The sequence below is a fragment of the Chiloscyllium punctatum genome, chromosome 15 (assembly GCF_047496795.1).
Source record: "Chiloscyllium punctatum isolate Juve2018m chromosome 15, sChiPun1.3, whole genome shotgun sequence".
NCBI classification, from domain to species: domain Eukaryota; kingdom Metazoa; phylum Chordata; class Chondrichthyes; order Orectolobiformes; family Hemiscylliidae; genus Chiloscyllium; species Chiloscyllium punctatum.
Genome location: NC_092753.1, coordinates 79,835,322 through 79,851,220, shown reverse-complemented (window position 1 = coordinate 79,851,220; position 15,899 = coordinate 79,835,322). Strand labels below are relative to the sequence as shown.

At 39.9% G+C, this 15,899-nt stretch overlaps 1 protein-coding gene across 7 annotated transcripts in view; it reads left to right on the top strand.

Annotated features, from left to right (window-relative positions):
- Positions 1-15,899, top strand: part of itsn1 (intersectin 1 (SH3 domain protein)) — a 203,961-nt gene that overhangs the window by 79,310 nt on the left and 108,752 nt on the right. For 6 of the 7 annotated variants that reach the window (XM_072585590.1, XM_072585589.1, XM_072585595.1 and 3 more), the window contains exons 9-15: positions 1,967-2,030; positions 3,824-3,961; positions 5,467-5,606; positions 10,531-10,793; positions 13,871-14,020; positions 14,103-14,243; positions 14,395-14,482. In XM_072585590.1, coding sequence (XP_072441691.1) covers positions 1,967-2,030; positions 3,824-3,961; positions 5,467-5,606; positions 10,531-10,793; positions 13,871-14,020; positions 14,103-14,243; positions 14,395-14,482 — 984 coding nt within the window. The remainder of the gene's footprint in view (positions 1-1,966; positions 2,031-3,823; positions 3,962-5,466; positions 5,607-10,530; positions 10,794-13,870; positions 14,021-14,102; positions 14,244-14,394; positions 14,483-15,899) is intronic. The other variant, XM_072585594.1, reaches the window with a different exon arrangement.

Sequence of the window (15,899 nt, the reverse complement as noted above, 5' to 3'; positions counted from 1 at the left end):
TTTAAGTCTCTTGAATTGAAGTAAGTGCAGTTTAATTTATCAGTCCTACTTTGTTCCTGCCTGCACTGTTTGTGACTCGCTTCTTTTTTCAACTGTACCAGTCTCAGATTGATCTCTTTTCTCAGTATCACCCTGGTCCCACCCCTGCGCTTAACCAGTTTAAATCCTCTCGAGCAGCTCAACTTTTCCTGCCAGGATATTAGTCCCTTACCAATTCAGGTGCAATCCATCCTTCTTGTACAGGTCACTTCTACCCCAAAAGAGATTGCAGTGATCCAAAAATGTGATGAGGACTACAAAGGCGTGGTCACCATACTGACAGATGACACGCCAAGATAGCAAAATATGTTGGGAGTAAGATATAAGAAAGTTGTATAGGTATGCAGACAGGTTGGGGAAAACCTGGAGTACAACATGAGGAAATATAAAAATGTTTATTTTGATAGGTGGAAGAAACAGCTTATTACTTCAACAATTTGTACAATTCTAAGGTGCAGAGGAATTCAGATGTTCAAGTGCATGAGTCATAAAATGTTAGAATGCAGGTGCAACATGCAATCACAAAGACAAATGGGATGTTACCTGTTATTACAAGATTAAAAATCGCACACCACCAGGTTATAGTCAATCAGGTTTATTTGGAAGTACAAGCTTTCGGAGTGCTGCTGCTTTGTCAGGTCCAACACCAGTCCTGCCCTGGTTTGCCTTGCCAAAATGCAGTACCTCGCGTTTATCAAAATTCAATTCCATCTGTCATTTCTTTGCCCATTGGCCTATCTGATCGAGGTCCCATAGTAGTGAGATAACCTTCTTCATTTCCACTGCACCACCTATTTTTGTGTTGTCTGCAAATGTACTAACCATATCTCCGACATTCGCAGCCAAGTCATTTATATAAATTCATTATAAAATGGTCACATACTTTTTTTTGAGAAAACAAGGAAAGCTTGCTACTGCCCTCTGGATGTTTGTGACCGCAAGTCGGCTTAAAAGTTTGACTGGAGCTTCAAGTCTGTAATTTATTTTGGCTTTCACCTTGGAATGACTACTAAAGACACAGGATGGATGTGTGTGTGTGTCTCACTTAGAAGTTAAATTTATGATTTAAATTTGTGCTTTTTTGTGCAGTCTTCCTCAACTGAATAAGTTGTAGGTGTAAACTATTGCTGTTACATCCTGGAGTAATGTGGTTCATGATGGGAGTGGTCAGGATCATAAGGAGATGCAGTTCAGAGAATGTAATCTCTACTTGTCATTTGGGGTTTTTAATTCCTGAAAGTTTTCGATGAGGATTTCCATGTTCTGACATAGCAGAATATTTTGCAGCAGTAAACTCTCCACTGTTTCAGATTAGTTTTTTTTTAAACAGTGGATTGCACATTCTGATTGTATCTGCACTTCCATTCTGTTTCAAGCTTCTCCCTTTAGCCAGCTGAAATATTTTTGTGGTTTTCCAGCCATCAAATCCTGTCTTGAATAGTCAAGCGCAAGAAGCATTGGAGGAAACACGGAATCCTCAAACTCAAAGATGCCCTTTTACTCGCCAGCACATTTTAACAATGCATGACGTTAACTTGAGTGAACATGTAATTGGCTGTATTTTTTTTTGACCTCAGATGCTCTTTTTTTTCCTGTTCATTCCACTGTTCATTGTTTTCTCTCTGACCTTTCATTAGTTTTTGTTTTATTCGTCTCAATGTCTGTCCTGTGCTTAAGATCATGAGAAGCAATAGTTATGCCTAAAAATTGCAGACACTATTCAGTTACTTTTCTCTTGAGAGAGTATTGTCAATTTACCTATTTTCTCTCACTGTGAAATGTTAGTCCTAACTTTATCAGAGAAGGTGGAAATCCTGACCTTTGTGAAATTATCCCTCTTTCTGTCCAGAAACTCGGGAATTGCAGGCATGAGCAGAAATTTGGCAATACATTGAACAATACTGAATGGAAAGTTTTCATTTTACAGGCCCACAGGCAAGAACCATCTTAATGCAATCCAGTTTACCACAAGCTCAATTGGCATCTATATGGTAAGTATATTTCTAACAAATCACTTTCAAACAAGTCACTGCCTAAAATCTGTCATAAAAGTTTGAACAATCTATTTTTCCAAGGTATGATTGATGTTTTACCTTCTTGGTTTTGTGATCAAAATATGGGACAAATTATTTTAACAGCAAGATCACTTTTGCTCCTTTCACCACATTTTCTCCCCTTCGTTTTATCCTCAGTACAGGTTGTTCTGTTATATTGTCCATTTATTTAAAGTGATTTCGCTCTAACATGATTGCTGAATTGGGGACACTGTTTCTAAAGTGTGAACTTTTTAAAATGTCTCTTGGCTGTAATGTGATTACATCGCCAACACTTGAAGCCCTGTTTATCAAAAGCGATACAAGAACACAATCATAGTGTTTTATAGGTGTACTACCTGTCAATAACTGCTCAGTAAAATATGTACAGTTTTTTGCTGTCCTTTGTAGTAGCACGATGAATAATGCTATAAATTTCCACTCCTTCCTTTCCGTAGAACAGAGCGCAAGTAGGACACTTGGCCCTTTTGAACGTGTTCCAACTCTATTCATTCAGATGATGGCTGATCTAGTTGCGTTTTGGACTCCACTTAAATCACTGTAAATCTTGACTCCTTTGTCTTTGAAATCTCATCTAATTTGGTCGTGAATAAATCCCTGTGTTCTGTTGAAGAGAGTTTCAACTCTAATAACCCTCAGAGGAAAAAAAATCTCCTTTTCTTCACCTTTTTAAGAAGTTTCTTTTTTTAGCCCATATCTCCTCATTAGCCTCCCCAACAAAAGGACACCGCCTCTTCGTATTCACCCTTTCTCGTCCCCTCAGGATCTTGTCTTTGAATAAGATCACCTGGCTGTTATAAATTGCAATGCATATAGGTCGAACTTTTTCAAACTTTCTTCATGAAGTGAGTCATTCATCTCAGGAATGAGATAAGCGAGCCTTCAAATGTTTGTTCCATTTGGAACTAGCCTTGGATACTTGACAAAATTTGAATTTTTGTAATCTGTCACTCTGGCAAACATGTAGACAATTAGCATGTTTTATTCTCCTTCAAACCAAATATTCATCTGTGGCGCAGAGGGTTAGGCCTTGACCATCAGTTTTGTGACTTACATTCAAATCTAGCCAAATATGATGGGAAAAATGTTCTTTTTGTGGGAATAATGGTCACAAGTAAAACTTGTTTGAGTAGTTTCAATTTTTTGTTTGAGCCTTTTGTGGAAAAATTGGTTTTATCGAAGAACATACTATTTTTAGTGTTGCACATTTGAAGTTGAAGAGCATGTTGAGATACAGGAGAGGGAATTGTACTGTGTCTTTTTGCTGCATCGAGATAATGACCAACGTTTGTATTTGTGGTGCCATTTGTTTTTTTTTGGTCGCTGTTCACTGCATAATGTGATGAGAACAGATGGAAACATGTAAATTAGAATGAGACATCAGTGTGGACAGAATTATGCCTTTGAATGTGTTTGACTAAAAGTCAGAATTTTGTTTACTCATTATGGAATGTGGGCAGTATTTAGTAGTATTCCGATGAGGAAGAAAACCTGATGAAAGAATTCCTGGCTCTGTTTTATGTACATTATCACCCTGGCTTGAGAGAGGTAAAATCTTTGGGATAAATGTTATATGGAGATCAAGGGTTGGTAGGGAAAAACTACAGAAAATGTTTCAATTGAAGTATGTACATCAGGTCACAAAATGGTTTGCGGTTATACTTAATATGTTTGAGCAATATTTTTATTTCTTTAAGACAACCTTGAACCAATCTCTCAAATCTATACAGGAATCTTTCTGACATAGATCAAGATGGAAAGCTTACAGCGGAGGAATTCATTCTGGCTATGCACTTAATTGATATGGCGATGTCAGGACAGCCATTGCCTTCTGTACTGACTCGAGAGCTGATTCCACCAACGTTCAGGTCAGTAGGGTGTAGATTGTGGAATTTATCCAATGTGTGTAATGTGATAAATACTGTTGTTTTGTTGAATTTTTTTATGAAAGGACTTACTTTCTATAAACAACAAAACAGTTCTAGACTAATTCATATGCTAAGTTTATGGTTCAGATTTAACTTTGAAAGGAAATTTGGCATATGTAAACTGACATTTGTAGTAACTAAACATGACCAACTTTTACTGGCTGCAATGCAGAAGTATTTCTGAACTTGGATATTGCAGTTAGTTTTCGGATTTCATACAAAGTAGTTGGGGCACTCATAACTGATGAATTGAATAGTATTATGAGATATGTGATTATTGTACCACATGGAATATAGCTTTAAAAGATTTTATCCAATTTACAAGGTAGGAAAATATACCTACTTCACTGGTCTTAATACCAGTGAATGTTGAGCAATTGATGGCATGAAAGAGAGCACAGGTTAATTGACTGTGGTGGTGTTCCCTATGAGGAAGGCCTGACCTTGAGTTGATGGATCAGTTTGAAAGAAAGACTTTCATTTTTGTAATGCTTCACATGACCACCCGACATCTCAATACTTTATAACCGATGAAGTCCCATTTTTGAAGAGTACACACTGTTGTGTCTAGGAAATGTGGCAGTTAATTTGAATGCACAAAGTTCCAACAAACAGCATTTTGATTTTATGATGTTGCTTGAAGGATAACCGCTGGCCGGAGTGCCGGTGGCACAGTGGTTAGCACTGCTGCCTCACAGCGCCAGAGACCCAGGTTCAATTCCCGCCTCAGGCGACTGACTGTGTGGAGTTTGCACGTTCTCCCCATGTCTGCGTGGGTTTCCTCTGGGTGCTCCGGTTTCCTCCCACAGTCACAAAGATGTGCAGGTCAGGTGAATTGGCCATGCTAAATTGCCCATAGTGTTAGGTGAGGGATAAATGTAGGGGTATGGGTAGGTTGCGCTTCGGCGGGTCGGTGTGGACTTGTTGGGCCGAAGGCCCTGTTTCCACACTGTAATGTAATGTAAACTTCTTTTTGGATAATGCCTTTTTTTTTTCTCTCACGTTTATCTGGGGGAGAAAACGGGGTTTTGAGTTTGAACGACCTTCCAAAAGCCAGTTCCTCTTTGTTGTGGCAATTAATCCATAAGGCATGGCCTTTTTCTTGTTCCCAAGGCCCTGGAGTCAGTACTTGAACCCAGTGCTTTGATTGAAAGGCAAGAGTGCTACCAACTGAGCCACAGCTGCACATAACTTTATCCTGTTTTCATTATGCTAATTTGAATTGCCAGGCGACATCTGATATCTGAATTATGTTGAAAACACTGTATTTTGCTGTAGAGTAGACAACAAAATGTTTGTCTAAAACAGTTTGGCTTCATTCAGGAAAAATTGAATGACCAAATCAATGTGATTAACTTAGTGAGATTTCTTAAGTGGAGTGCTTTTTTTTGTAGTTGCAATGTACAATGATTTGCATTTTAACTCCTTACTTTGAAATCACTTAGATGTTACAGTCCAACAGTTCTATTTGAATATTGCAGAAGAGCCAGGTCTGGTAGTGGAATGTCTACTGGAAGCTCATTGAGTATTGATCAACGGGTACCTGAAGAACCACAAGATGAAGAAACTGAAAAGAAATTGCCTGGTAAATTACAGTGGTGAAGTATTTGCAGTGTGAAGTAACCTTGCCTCTATTTCCAGTAAAAGCCATTCACCCATGATTTTTGTTTGAACCGGTTGAGAGGTATTTTGTTTCCTCAATTTGGATTGTTTGAAGTGGAGCTTTGTTTTCCTCGTTTGAAATCTTTCGTGCTCGAGTTGTATTGAGCTCTGCCAAGCACTAGGTGGAGCAAATGATTTTAGTATTGTATTGAAAGTAAGTAAATAATATAAATATTATATTATTCAGAATATAAATAAGTAAATACATAAATATCAACGGTCTGCACCTAAATTGGAAGGGGACTAATATACTGGCAGGGAAATTTGCTAGAGTTGCTCAAGAGGATTTAAACTGGTAACGTAGGGAGGGGGAGGTGGGGTGGTGGGGGTGGTGGTGGAGGTTGGTACCCAGGGAGATAGTGAGGAAAGAGATCAATCTGAGACTGGTACAGTTGAGAAGGGAGTCAAACAGTCAGGGTAGGCAGGGACAAGGTAGCACTAATAAATTAAACTGCATTTATTTCGATGCAAGGGGTCTAACAGGGAAGGCAGATGAATTCAGGGCATGGTTAGGAACATTGGACTGGGATATTATAGCAATTATAGAAACATGGCTCAGGGATGGGCAGGACTGGCAGCTTAATGTTCCAGGATACATATGCTACAGGAAGGACAGAAAGGGAGGCAAGAGAGGAGGGTGTAGTTTTTGATAAGAGATAGTATTACAGCTGTACTGAGGGAGGATATTCCCGGAATACATCCAGGAAAGTTATTTAGGTCAAACTGAGAAATAAGAAAGGGAGAATCACCTTATTGGGATTGTATTATAGACCCCCTAACAGTCAGAGGGAAATTGAGAAACAAACTTGTAAGGAGATCTCAGCTATCTGTAAGAATAATAGGGTGGTTATGGTAGGGGATTTTAACTTTCCAAACATAGACTGGGACTGCCATAGTGTTAAGGGTTCAGATGGAGAGGAATTTAAGTGTGTACAAGACAATTTTCTGATTCAGTATGTGGATGTACCTACTAGAGAAGTTGCAGAATTTGACCTACTCTTGGGAAATAAGGCAGGGCAGGTGACTGAGGTGTCAGTGGGGGAGCACTTTGGGGCCAGTGACCATAAATTCTGTTCGTTTTAAAATAGTGATGGAAAAGAATAGACCAGATCTAAAAGTTGAAGTTCTAAATTGGGGGAAAGGCCAATTTTGACAGTGTTAGGCAAGAACTTTCAAAAGGTGATTGGGAACAGATGTTCGTAGGCAAAGGGATCGCTGGAAAATGGGAAGTTGTCAGAAATGAGAAAACAACAAGAATCCAGAGGAAGTATATTCCTGTCAGGGTGAAAGGGAAGGCTGGTAGGTATTGGGAACGCTGGATGACTAAAGAAATTGAGGGTTTGGTTAAGAAAAAACAGGAAGTATATGTCTGGTATAGACAGGACAGATCGAGTGAATCCTTAGAGTATAAAGCTATAGGATTATACTTAAGAGGGAAATCGGGAGGGCAAAAAGGGGGCATGAAATAACTTTAGCAAATAGAATTAAGGAGAATCCAAAGGGTTTTTACAAATACATGAAGGACAAAAGGGTAATGAGGGAGAGAATAGGGCCCCTCAAAGATCAGCAAGGCGGCCTTTGTGTGGAGCCGCAGAAAATGGGGGAGATACTAAATGAGTTATTTACTGTGGAAAAGGAAATGGAAGGTATAGGAAGTAGTGAAATAGATGGTGACATCTTGCAAAATGTCCAGATCACAGAGGAGGAAGTGCTGGATGTCTTGAAATGTATAAAGGTGGATAACTCCCCAGGACCTGACCAGGTCTACCCTAGAACCCTGTGGGAAGCTAGAGAAGTGATTGCTGGGCCTCTTACTGAGGCATTTGTATCATTGATAGTCACAGGTAAGGTGCTGGAATACTGGAGGTTGGCTAACGTGGTGCCACTGTTTAAGAAGGGTAATAAGGACAAGCCAGGAAACTATAGACCAGTGAGCCTGACATCGATGGTGGGCAAGTTGTTGGAGGGAATCCTGAGGGACAGGATGTACATGTATTTGGAAAGGCAAGGACTAATAAGGGATAGTCAACATGGCTTTGTGCATGGGAAATCATGTCTCACAGGCTTGATTGAGTTTTTTGAGGAAGTAACAAGAGGATTGAGGGCAGAGTAGTAGCTGTGATCTATATGGACTTCAGTAAAGCGTTCGACAAGGTTCCCCATGGGAGACTGGTTAGCAAGGTTAGATCTCATGAATACAGGGAGAACTCGCCATGTGGATACAGAACTGACTCAAAGGTAGAAGACAGAGGATGGTGGTGGAGGGTTGTTTTTCAGACTGGTGGCCTGTGACCAGTGGAGTGCCACAAGGATCAGTACTGGATCCTCTACTTTTTTTGTCATTTACATAAATGATTTGGATGCGAGCATAAGAGGTACAGTTAGTAAGTTTGCTGATGACACCAAAATTGGAGGTGTAGTGGACAGCAAAGAAGGTTACCTTAGATTACAACAGGATCTTGACTAGATGGGCCAATGGGCTGACAAGTGGCAGATGGAGTTTAATTCAAATAAATGCGAGGTGCTGCATTTTGGGAAAACATATCTTAGCAGGACTTATACACTTAATGGTAAGGTCCTCGGGAATGTTGCTGAACACAGAGACCGTGGAGTGCAGGTTCCTAGCTCCTTGAAAGTGGAGTCGCAAGCTAGATAGGAGAGTGAAGAAAGTGTTTTGCTATGCTTTCCTTTATTGGTCAGATTATTGAGTACAGGAGTTGGGAGGTCACGTTGCAGCTGTACAGGACATTGGTTAGGCCACTGTTGGGATGTTGTGTGCAATTCTGGTCTCCTTCCTATCGGAAAGATGTTGTGAAACTTGCAAGGGTTCAGAAAAGACTTACAAGGATGTTGCCAGGGTTGGAGGCTTTGAGCTATAGGGAGAGGCTGAACAGGCTGGGGCTGTTTTTCCTGGAGCGTTGGAGGCTGAGAGGTGACCTTATAGAGGTTTAGAAAATTGAGGGGCATGGATAGGATAAATAGGCAAAGTCTTTTCCCTGGGGTTGGGGAGTCCAGAACTGGAGGGCATAGGTTTAGGGTGAGGGGGGAAAGATATGAAAGAGACCTAAGAGGCAACATTTTCACACAGAGGGTGGTACATGTATGGAGTGAGCTGGCAGAGGAAGTGGTGGAGGCTGGTACAATTGCAACATTTAAGAGGCATTTGGATGGGTATATGAATAGGAAGGGCTTGGAGGGATGTGGGCCGGGTGCTGGCAGTTGGAGCTAGATTGGGTTGGGATATCTGGTCAGCATGGATGGGTTGGGCTGAAGTGTCTATTTCCATGCTGTACATCTCTATGACTCTAAGTTAGTTGGAAAATTCTTCGCTTCTGGGAAAGGAAGCGGTGTGGATGAGTGTTGCAATGGCAAATTAATGGAGGTCTGTTTTATTCCATGGGTAATCCTGAGCCGTGTCCTCACAATTGGCGAACTCCATGAAATGGACCTATGTTAAATTGGTTTGAGGAAATGAAAAGAAGAAATTGAGGGCTGTTTTTCGGATTTTGAAGTTGGCAACTGTGTGACTCAATTCAGAGTCACTTCCGCTCAAAGGAAGTTGCAGAGGGACATTGAGCGAAAAGAATGCATTAAATAAAGTTATTAGACATCAGCATTAATATGCGATGGTTGTGTTTATTTTAACGTGTACAGATTCCTCGGACATAAAAGCCATGACCTTGGGCTCATTAGGATTAGTTGCGGAATAAAACAAACCTAATGGATCCAGGTTTCTTGTGTAAAATATAAAAGCTAGGAGATGTTGAGCTTAAGATTTCAATAACACCTTGGTTTGAAGAACTGAGTATTGTTGGGCTTCTCATTGTCAGAAGAATATTAAACCTTTGTGAATGTAATGATTCACTATAGTGCCGCCTGACTGGGGAAATGCAATTACGATATCTTTGTCTATGTATTCTACTCAAACATGCAGCAATGCTGTTGATTTGAATGGTGTAAGATTTTGTTTTAAACTGGGAAAAGCAATAACTTCAAGAATTGCAGCAGTCGAAGTATTAAGTGAATATTTGTTCAAAACTTATTTCAACAATAGAATAGTTTCCATTTAAAGAAACGGGAGGGAAGTGAAAATTTATGGGGCAATTAAGATAACTGGGACATTATTGAGCTGTGGTACTTTTAGCTAGTATAGCTGCAGTTAGAAACCGAAGTTTACCTATGTGGGTTTCCTCCCACAATCCAAAGATGTGGAGGTTAGGGTGGATTGGCCATACTAAATGGTGGTGGGTGGCATGGTGCTGCAGTGGTTAGCCCTGCTGTTTCACAGGTTAGATTCCAACCTCTGGCACCTGTTTGGAGCTTGGACGTTGTCTGCGTGGGTTTCCTCCGCCTGCTTCAGTTTCCTCCTCCGATCCAAAGATGTGCAGGTTAGGTGAATTGGCCAAGCTAAATTGTTCATAGTGTTCAGGGATGTATAGGTTAGGTGCATTAGTCAGGGGTAAATATAGGATAATAGGGGAATGGGTCTGGGTGGGTTACTCTTTGGAGGGTCAGTGTGGACTTGTTGGACTGAAGGGCCTGTATCTGCACTGTAGGGCTTCCATGATTCTAATTCAAGTTCTGAATTGTCTTTAGTGTCGAGGGATGTGCAGGGTAGAAAGATTAGGCATGATTGATATGGGTTAGGAATTAGTTTTAAGGGTTACATGGAGAGGGTGGGGGTGTGTGTTTGGGAGGGATGCTGTTTGGAGGGTTGGTGCAGACTTGTTGGGCTGAATGGCCTCTATCTGCACTGTAGGGCTTCCATGATTCTAATTCTATTTTAATTGGAGTGGTATGATTTTTTTTGATTGCTTAAATTTTTCCTTCCCTCAAACTGTTTGCAGTGACATTTGAGGATAAGAAACGTGAGAATTTTGAACGGGGGAATCTTGAACTGGAAAAGCGACGGCAAGTTCTTCTGGAACAACAGCGAAAGGAGCAGGAACGCCTTGCCCAACTGGAACGTGCAGAGCAGGAACGGAAAGAGCGGGAGCGGCAAGAACAAGAAAGGAAAAGGCAGATGGAGCTCGAAAAGCAACTGGAGAAACAACGAGAATTCGAACGACAAAGAGAGGAAGAGAGAAGAAAGGAAATAGAAAGGCGAGAGGTAAAATTGGAATAGTAATTAATGATTTCTGAAAATAAACTAAAAGGATATGACTAGATCACAAGATATATCTCAATTCAACCTCTAAATATATAATTATGGCTTTTTGCACTTCAAAGACAGTGAGGTCTGCAGATGTTGGAGATCAGAGTTGTGTGTGTGTTGCTGGGAAAGCACAGCAGGTCAGGCAGCATCTGAGGAGCAGGAAAATCGACGTTTCAGGCATAAGCCCTTGCTGCTTTTTGCACTTAGGTCTACTTTACCTTATTTAGGCGTCAACTGCATATCACTTTTAGCTATTGATGCTGAAGAATTGTTTCTCTTTATTCTTTGCAAATGCTACTTTTTATGTTTTGAAATGTCATTTTAGGTAAAAATTAGTTTTAAAGGAAACATTTTGTCCAAATCAAGTTTTTGAAAAAGTTATACCAGGTTAATTTCTCTGCTAAATATTCAGTGCATACAATTTTATCCAACCTCTCTTGTGAAGAGAGCTGAAGCAAGCAAGTGCCAAGGTTTTTGACTCTCATATCTTTCTGAGAAAATGCTGGTACTTAACCACCAGAACTCCACAGTTCATCAGCATAGAGCACTGACCATGTTCTTGCTTGTCTATCATGACCCTCACTTTCTCAAAGTAAACATCATGAACTGACAACATCCAATTAGAGAAAGCTCAGTGGTCTTGTATCAGAATATCAACTGTTGTACTTATCATTCTATCTGGCTTATTAAGCCAGACCAGCTGGAGATTTGTGTGGTCTTACCAGCCTTTGGTAAAGGATTGCCAAGTTGAACCTGGTTCACATTTTAGATCTCCACTATGTCATCTTGGAATATCCCTGACCCTAAGTAAAAACATTGCTGAAAGATAAATATTTGCATTTGTTTTCCTCTCCTGTCCAAATTAGGTTATTGGTTCTCAAGTTGAATGTGCATTTGGTAGATTATGGTAATCTAATATTATTGTAATGAGAAAAGGAATCACTAAATTATAAGAATGAGATGTGTTCTGTTATTGTTTCTATTTAAAACTGCCTTGTCTTAAAACAATCTTGAACCAGGGCATTTTGGCTTAACTGTAGGTGATTTTGTAGCTTTTGCAGGATTTCTTTAAATCGAATGTAATTTATTATCTCTTTTATAAACTTTTCTACTTTGTTTTAAGAATGGCTAAAGGTCTTGGGCCTTTACTATAGAGATGTTAGGAAGAAGTGGATGAAAATCCTCCACGTCTGCAACCTCTGTTGTTAATATGATTTCATTATGATTTTTACTTGAGTTGCATCACATTGTTTGTTTGTGCCAGTTGATTTAGTTCCTTTGAGATTCATTTAATACCTCGGCAGTCAACTGAAAAAATGCTCCATATTGGAAAAAGAATTAATTATTTAGTGGACTTTCAGTCAGATGATTTGGAGATGCCGGTGTTGGACTGCGGTGGACAAAATTAAACATCTCACACACCAGGTTATAATCCAACAGGTTTATTTGGAAGGACTAGCTTTTCGGTGTGGTGCTCCTTCATCAGGCAATTGTCAGAAAGCTAGTGCTTCCAAATAAAGCCGTTGGACTATAACCTGGTGTTGTGATTTTTAACTTTCAGTAGGATAACACGTTTATAAAATATTGGTTTTATTCAGTGGTTTTATATGGGTTTGAGTATTGAAAACATTTTTTTATTCATGAGTCAGTACTTGAAGAAATACCATATAAAAACAGTAATTTCATTACTGTATTTATTAAACACTCTGGGATAATCAGTACAACATTTTGATTGCATTTGACAATGACTGTGAAGAAATATGTTAGTGTTGCCAGAAGGCTGTCTTTGTAGAAGTTAAAATTTAAGTTAAACCATAGTTCTGGATATAGGTTTGCTTGCTGAGCTGGAAGGTTCATTTTCAAATGTTTCGTTACCAGACTAGGTAACATGTTCATTGAGCCTCTGGAAGAAGCACTGCTAATGATTCCTGCTTTCTATTTATATGTTTGGGTTTATTTGGATAGGTGATGTCATTTCCTGTGGTGATGGTATTTCCTGTTCTTTTTCTCAGGGGTTGGTAGATGGGGTCTAACTTCATGTGCATGTTGATAGAGTTCCAGTTGGAATGCCATGCTTCTAGGAATTCTCGTGCATGTCTCTGTTTGGCTCGTCCTAGGATGGATGTGTTGTCCCAGTCGAAGTGGTGTCCTTCCTCATCTGTATGTGAGGATACTAGTGAGAGAGGGTCATGTCCTTTTGTGGCTAGTTGATGTTTGTGTATCCTGTTGGCTAGTTTTCTGCCTGTTTGTCCAATGTCGTGTTTGTGAAAGTCCTTGCACGGTCTTTTGAAAATGACATTAGTTTTGCTTCTCTGTATAAGGTCTTTCAAGGTCATTAGCTGCTGTTTCAGCGTGTTGATAGGTTTGTGCGCTCCCAAGATGCCAAGGGGTCTGAGTCATCTGGCAGTTATTTCCGAGATGTCTTTGATGTAGGGGAGAGTGGCTAGAGTTTCTGGACGTGTTTTGTCTGCTTATTTCGGTTTGTTGCTGAGAACTCTGCGGACTGTGTTCATTGGGTTCCCATTCTTTTTGAATACTCTGTATAGGTGATTTTCCTCTGCTCTGCATAGTTCCTCTGTGCTGCAGTGTGTGGTGGTGCGTTGGAGTAAAGTTCTGATGCAGCTTTGTTTGTGGATGTATCAGGACAAGGAATAAATGCTGACCCAGCCAATGATGCCATGTCCCACAAGTGAATTTATAAAAATAAAATAACTTCTGTAACCTGGGGCATGAGTTGCTGCTGAGTTAAGAAGAAAAATGGCATTTAGGACTGATTTATAAATGGGTCATTTCTTGTTCTGGTTACATTTGGATATGTATATTCAAGCAGGAAGTGTTTCATAACGCCATTAATCTAAACTCACTCATCAACCATGATAATGTGTTACTTTTGTGGCACTAGAAGATATCCTGACATCACAGGGATAAGTGTGTGATCTCTGCCACTCTTGTCGTGCCTTTGAGAGCAGGTTCGGGGGTCTATGATATTTGCCACATAATACATAACCTACAATATTTTCGTTTGATTACAGGCTGCAAAACGTGAACTTGAAAGGCAGCGCCAGCTTGAATGGGAGAGGAATCGTCGGCAGGAACTCTTGAACCAACGCAACAAAGAACAAGAAGATATTGTAGCCTTGAAAGCAAGGAAAAAGACTTTAGAGTTTGAACTTGAAGCCCTTGTGAGTTCATAGATTTGCTGTCACAACATTTATTTTGGAGTAAGGCTGTATTGATTTGACAGACTTTGTTTTTGTCTGTTAGAATGATAAAAAGAATCAGTTGGAAGGCAAGCTTCAAGATATCCGATTTCGTCTCTCCACTCAAAGGCACGAGATTGAGCATACAAATCAAACACGGGAGTTACGAATTTCAGAAATCACACATCTACAGCAACAGTTGCAGGTTAGTTTTTAGTTGATGTGAAAATTTGAGTTATCAACATATATTTCTTGGAATACAAGTTTCTCCATAAACCTGGGCATTTGCTTGATGCCAAACTGCAAACATATGGTGTATTTGAATGTGATAAGTTTTCTTTTCGTCTGACCTGTAGGAATTTCAACAGATGCTCAGTCGACTGATTCCTGAGAAGCAGTCTCTCAATGATAAACTGAAGCAGGTCCAGCAGAACAGTCTACATAGTAAGGATTGTTTCTGAATCATTTTCAGCTGTCTGAAAGTGTATGTGTATGCATCAGAATGGTTTTGGATTGTGTTAATCAGTAGCGCATCAGAAATTGAACCAGGTATGACAGCACAGGAACAATCTTGGAGTATTTGCAATATTGTTCCAGCTAGGACACCAGGCTTTCTTGGAATTAGAATAAACAAACACAACTGCAGTTGCTGAAAATCTGAAACAAAAAAAGTGTGAGAAAAACATGGCAGGTCTGACAGCATTTGCTGAGAGAAGTATTTTCAGTTCTGAAGAAAGGTTACTGAACTTATAATGTTAAGTCTGACAGCATCTGTTGAGAAAAACAGACCTGCTCTGTTTCTCTATCACTTTTTTGTTTGTTTCTCAGAAATACACAAATTTCACTATATGACTGCTGGGTTGGTCATTCTGCGAATTTGTTTGTTGTTGTCCTTGCTATCAGTGCTTTTTTGTCATTGCTGGTTTCAGGCAAATTTGGTAATCAACTGAAACCCAAAGTGGAATGCTAGAACTCTATAATAAAACAAGAAAATTCTGGGAATATTCAACTCTGTGAAAATATCTTCTTTTCCCTTCGTTTTTTCATGGGGTACGTGTGTCACTGGCAGGCCAGCATTTGTCTATCTTCAAATGCTCGTGAGCTGAATAACTTTTGAAAAGACAGTTAAGAGTTAGCCACATTGCCTGGTCATTTGTAGGCCAAGGTCAGAATCCACACGACACCAGATTATAGTCCAACAGCTTTTGGAGCGCTGCACCTTTGTCAGGTGAAGCATTTCACCTGACAAAGGAACAGCGCTCCTAAAGCCTATGATTTCAAATAAACCTCTTGGTTGATAACATGGTGTTGCGTGATTTCTGAGCTTGTCAACCCCAGTCCAACACCAGCACCTCCACATCACTTGTAGGCCCAACTAGGTAAGAATGACAGGTTTTCTTCCCTCAAGGGTGTGATTTAACTAGATGAAGTTCAACAGTTCCATAGTCACCATGTCGAGAGCTAGGCTTAGATTCTAATTGAATTTAAATTTCACCAATTGCTCTGCTCATTGACCACCAAGTTCCTCAATGAATAATGAGGCATGAACATATGAATTAGAAGCAGGAGTAAGGTATTCGGCCTCGTCTAACGTTTAGGATTGCAGCTGATCTAATTGTGCCCTCAAACTTGCCCCTTACTCCTTATGATTTTGACTCCCTTGTTGGTTAACTCTTATCTACCTTTTTGAATTCAAAATTTTCAATGTCTGTGCTGCCACTCGTCTCTGAGAAATAATTTCCAAGATTGAAGAGCCTTGGAGAGAGGAAGAAAACCTGTCACATCTCCTCCATCCTAAATGGGGAGGCCATTTCTTAAATTGTGCCTCTGAGTTTCCAGTTTGTTTTATGTTGATGACCTT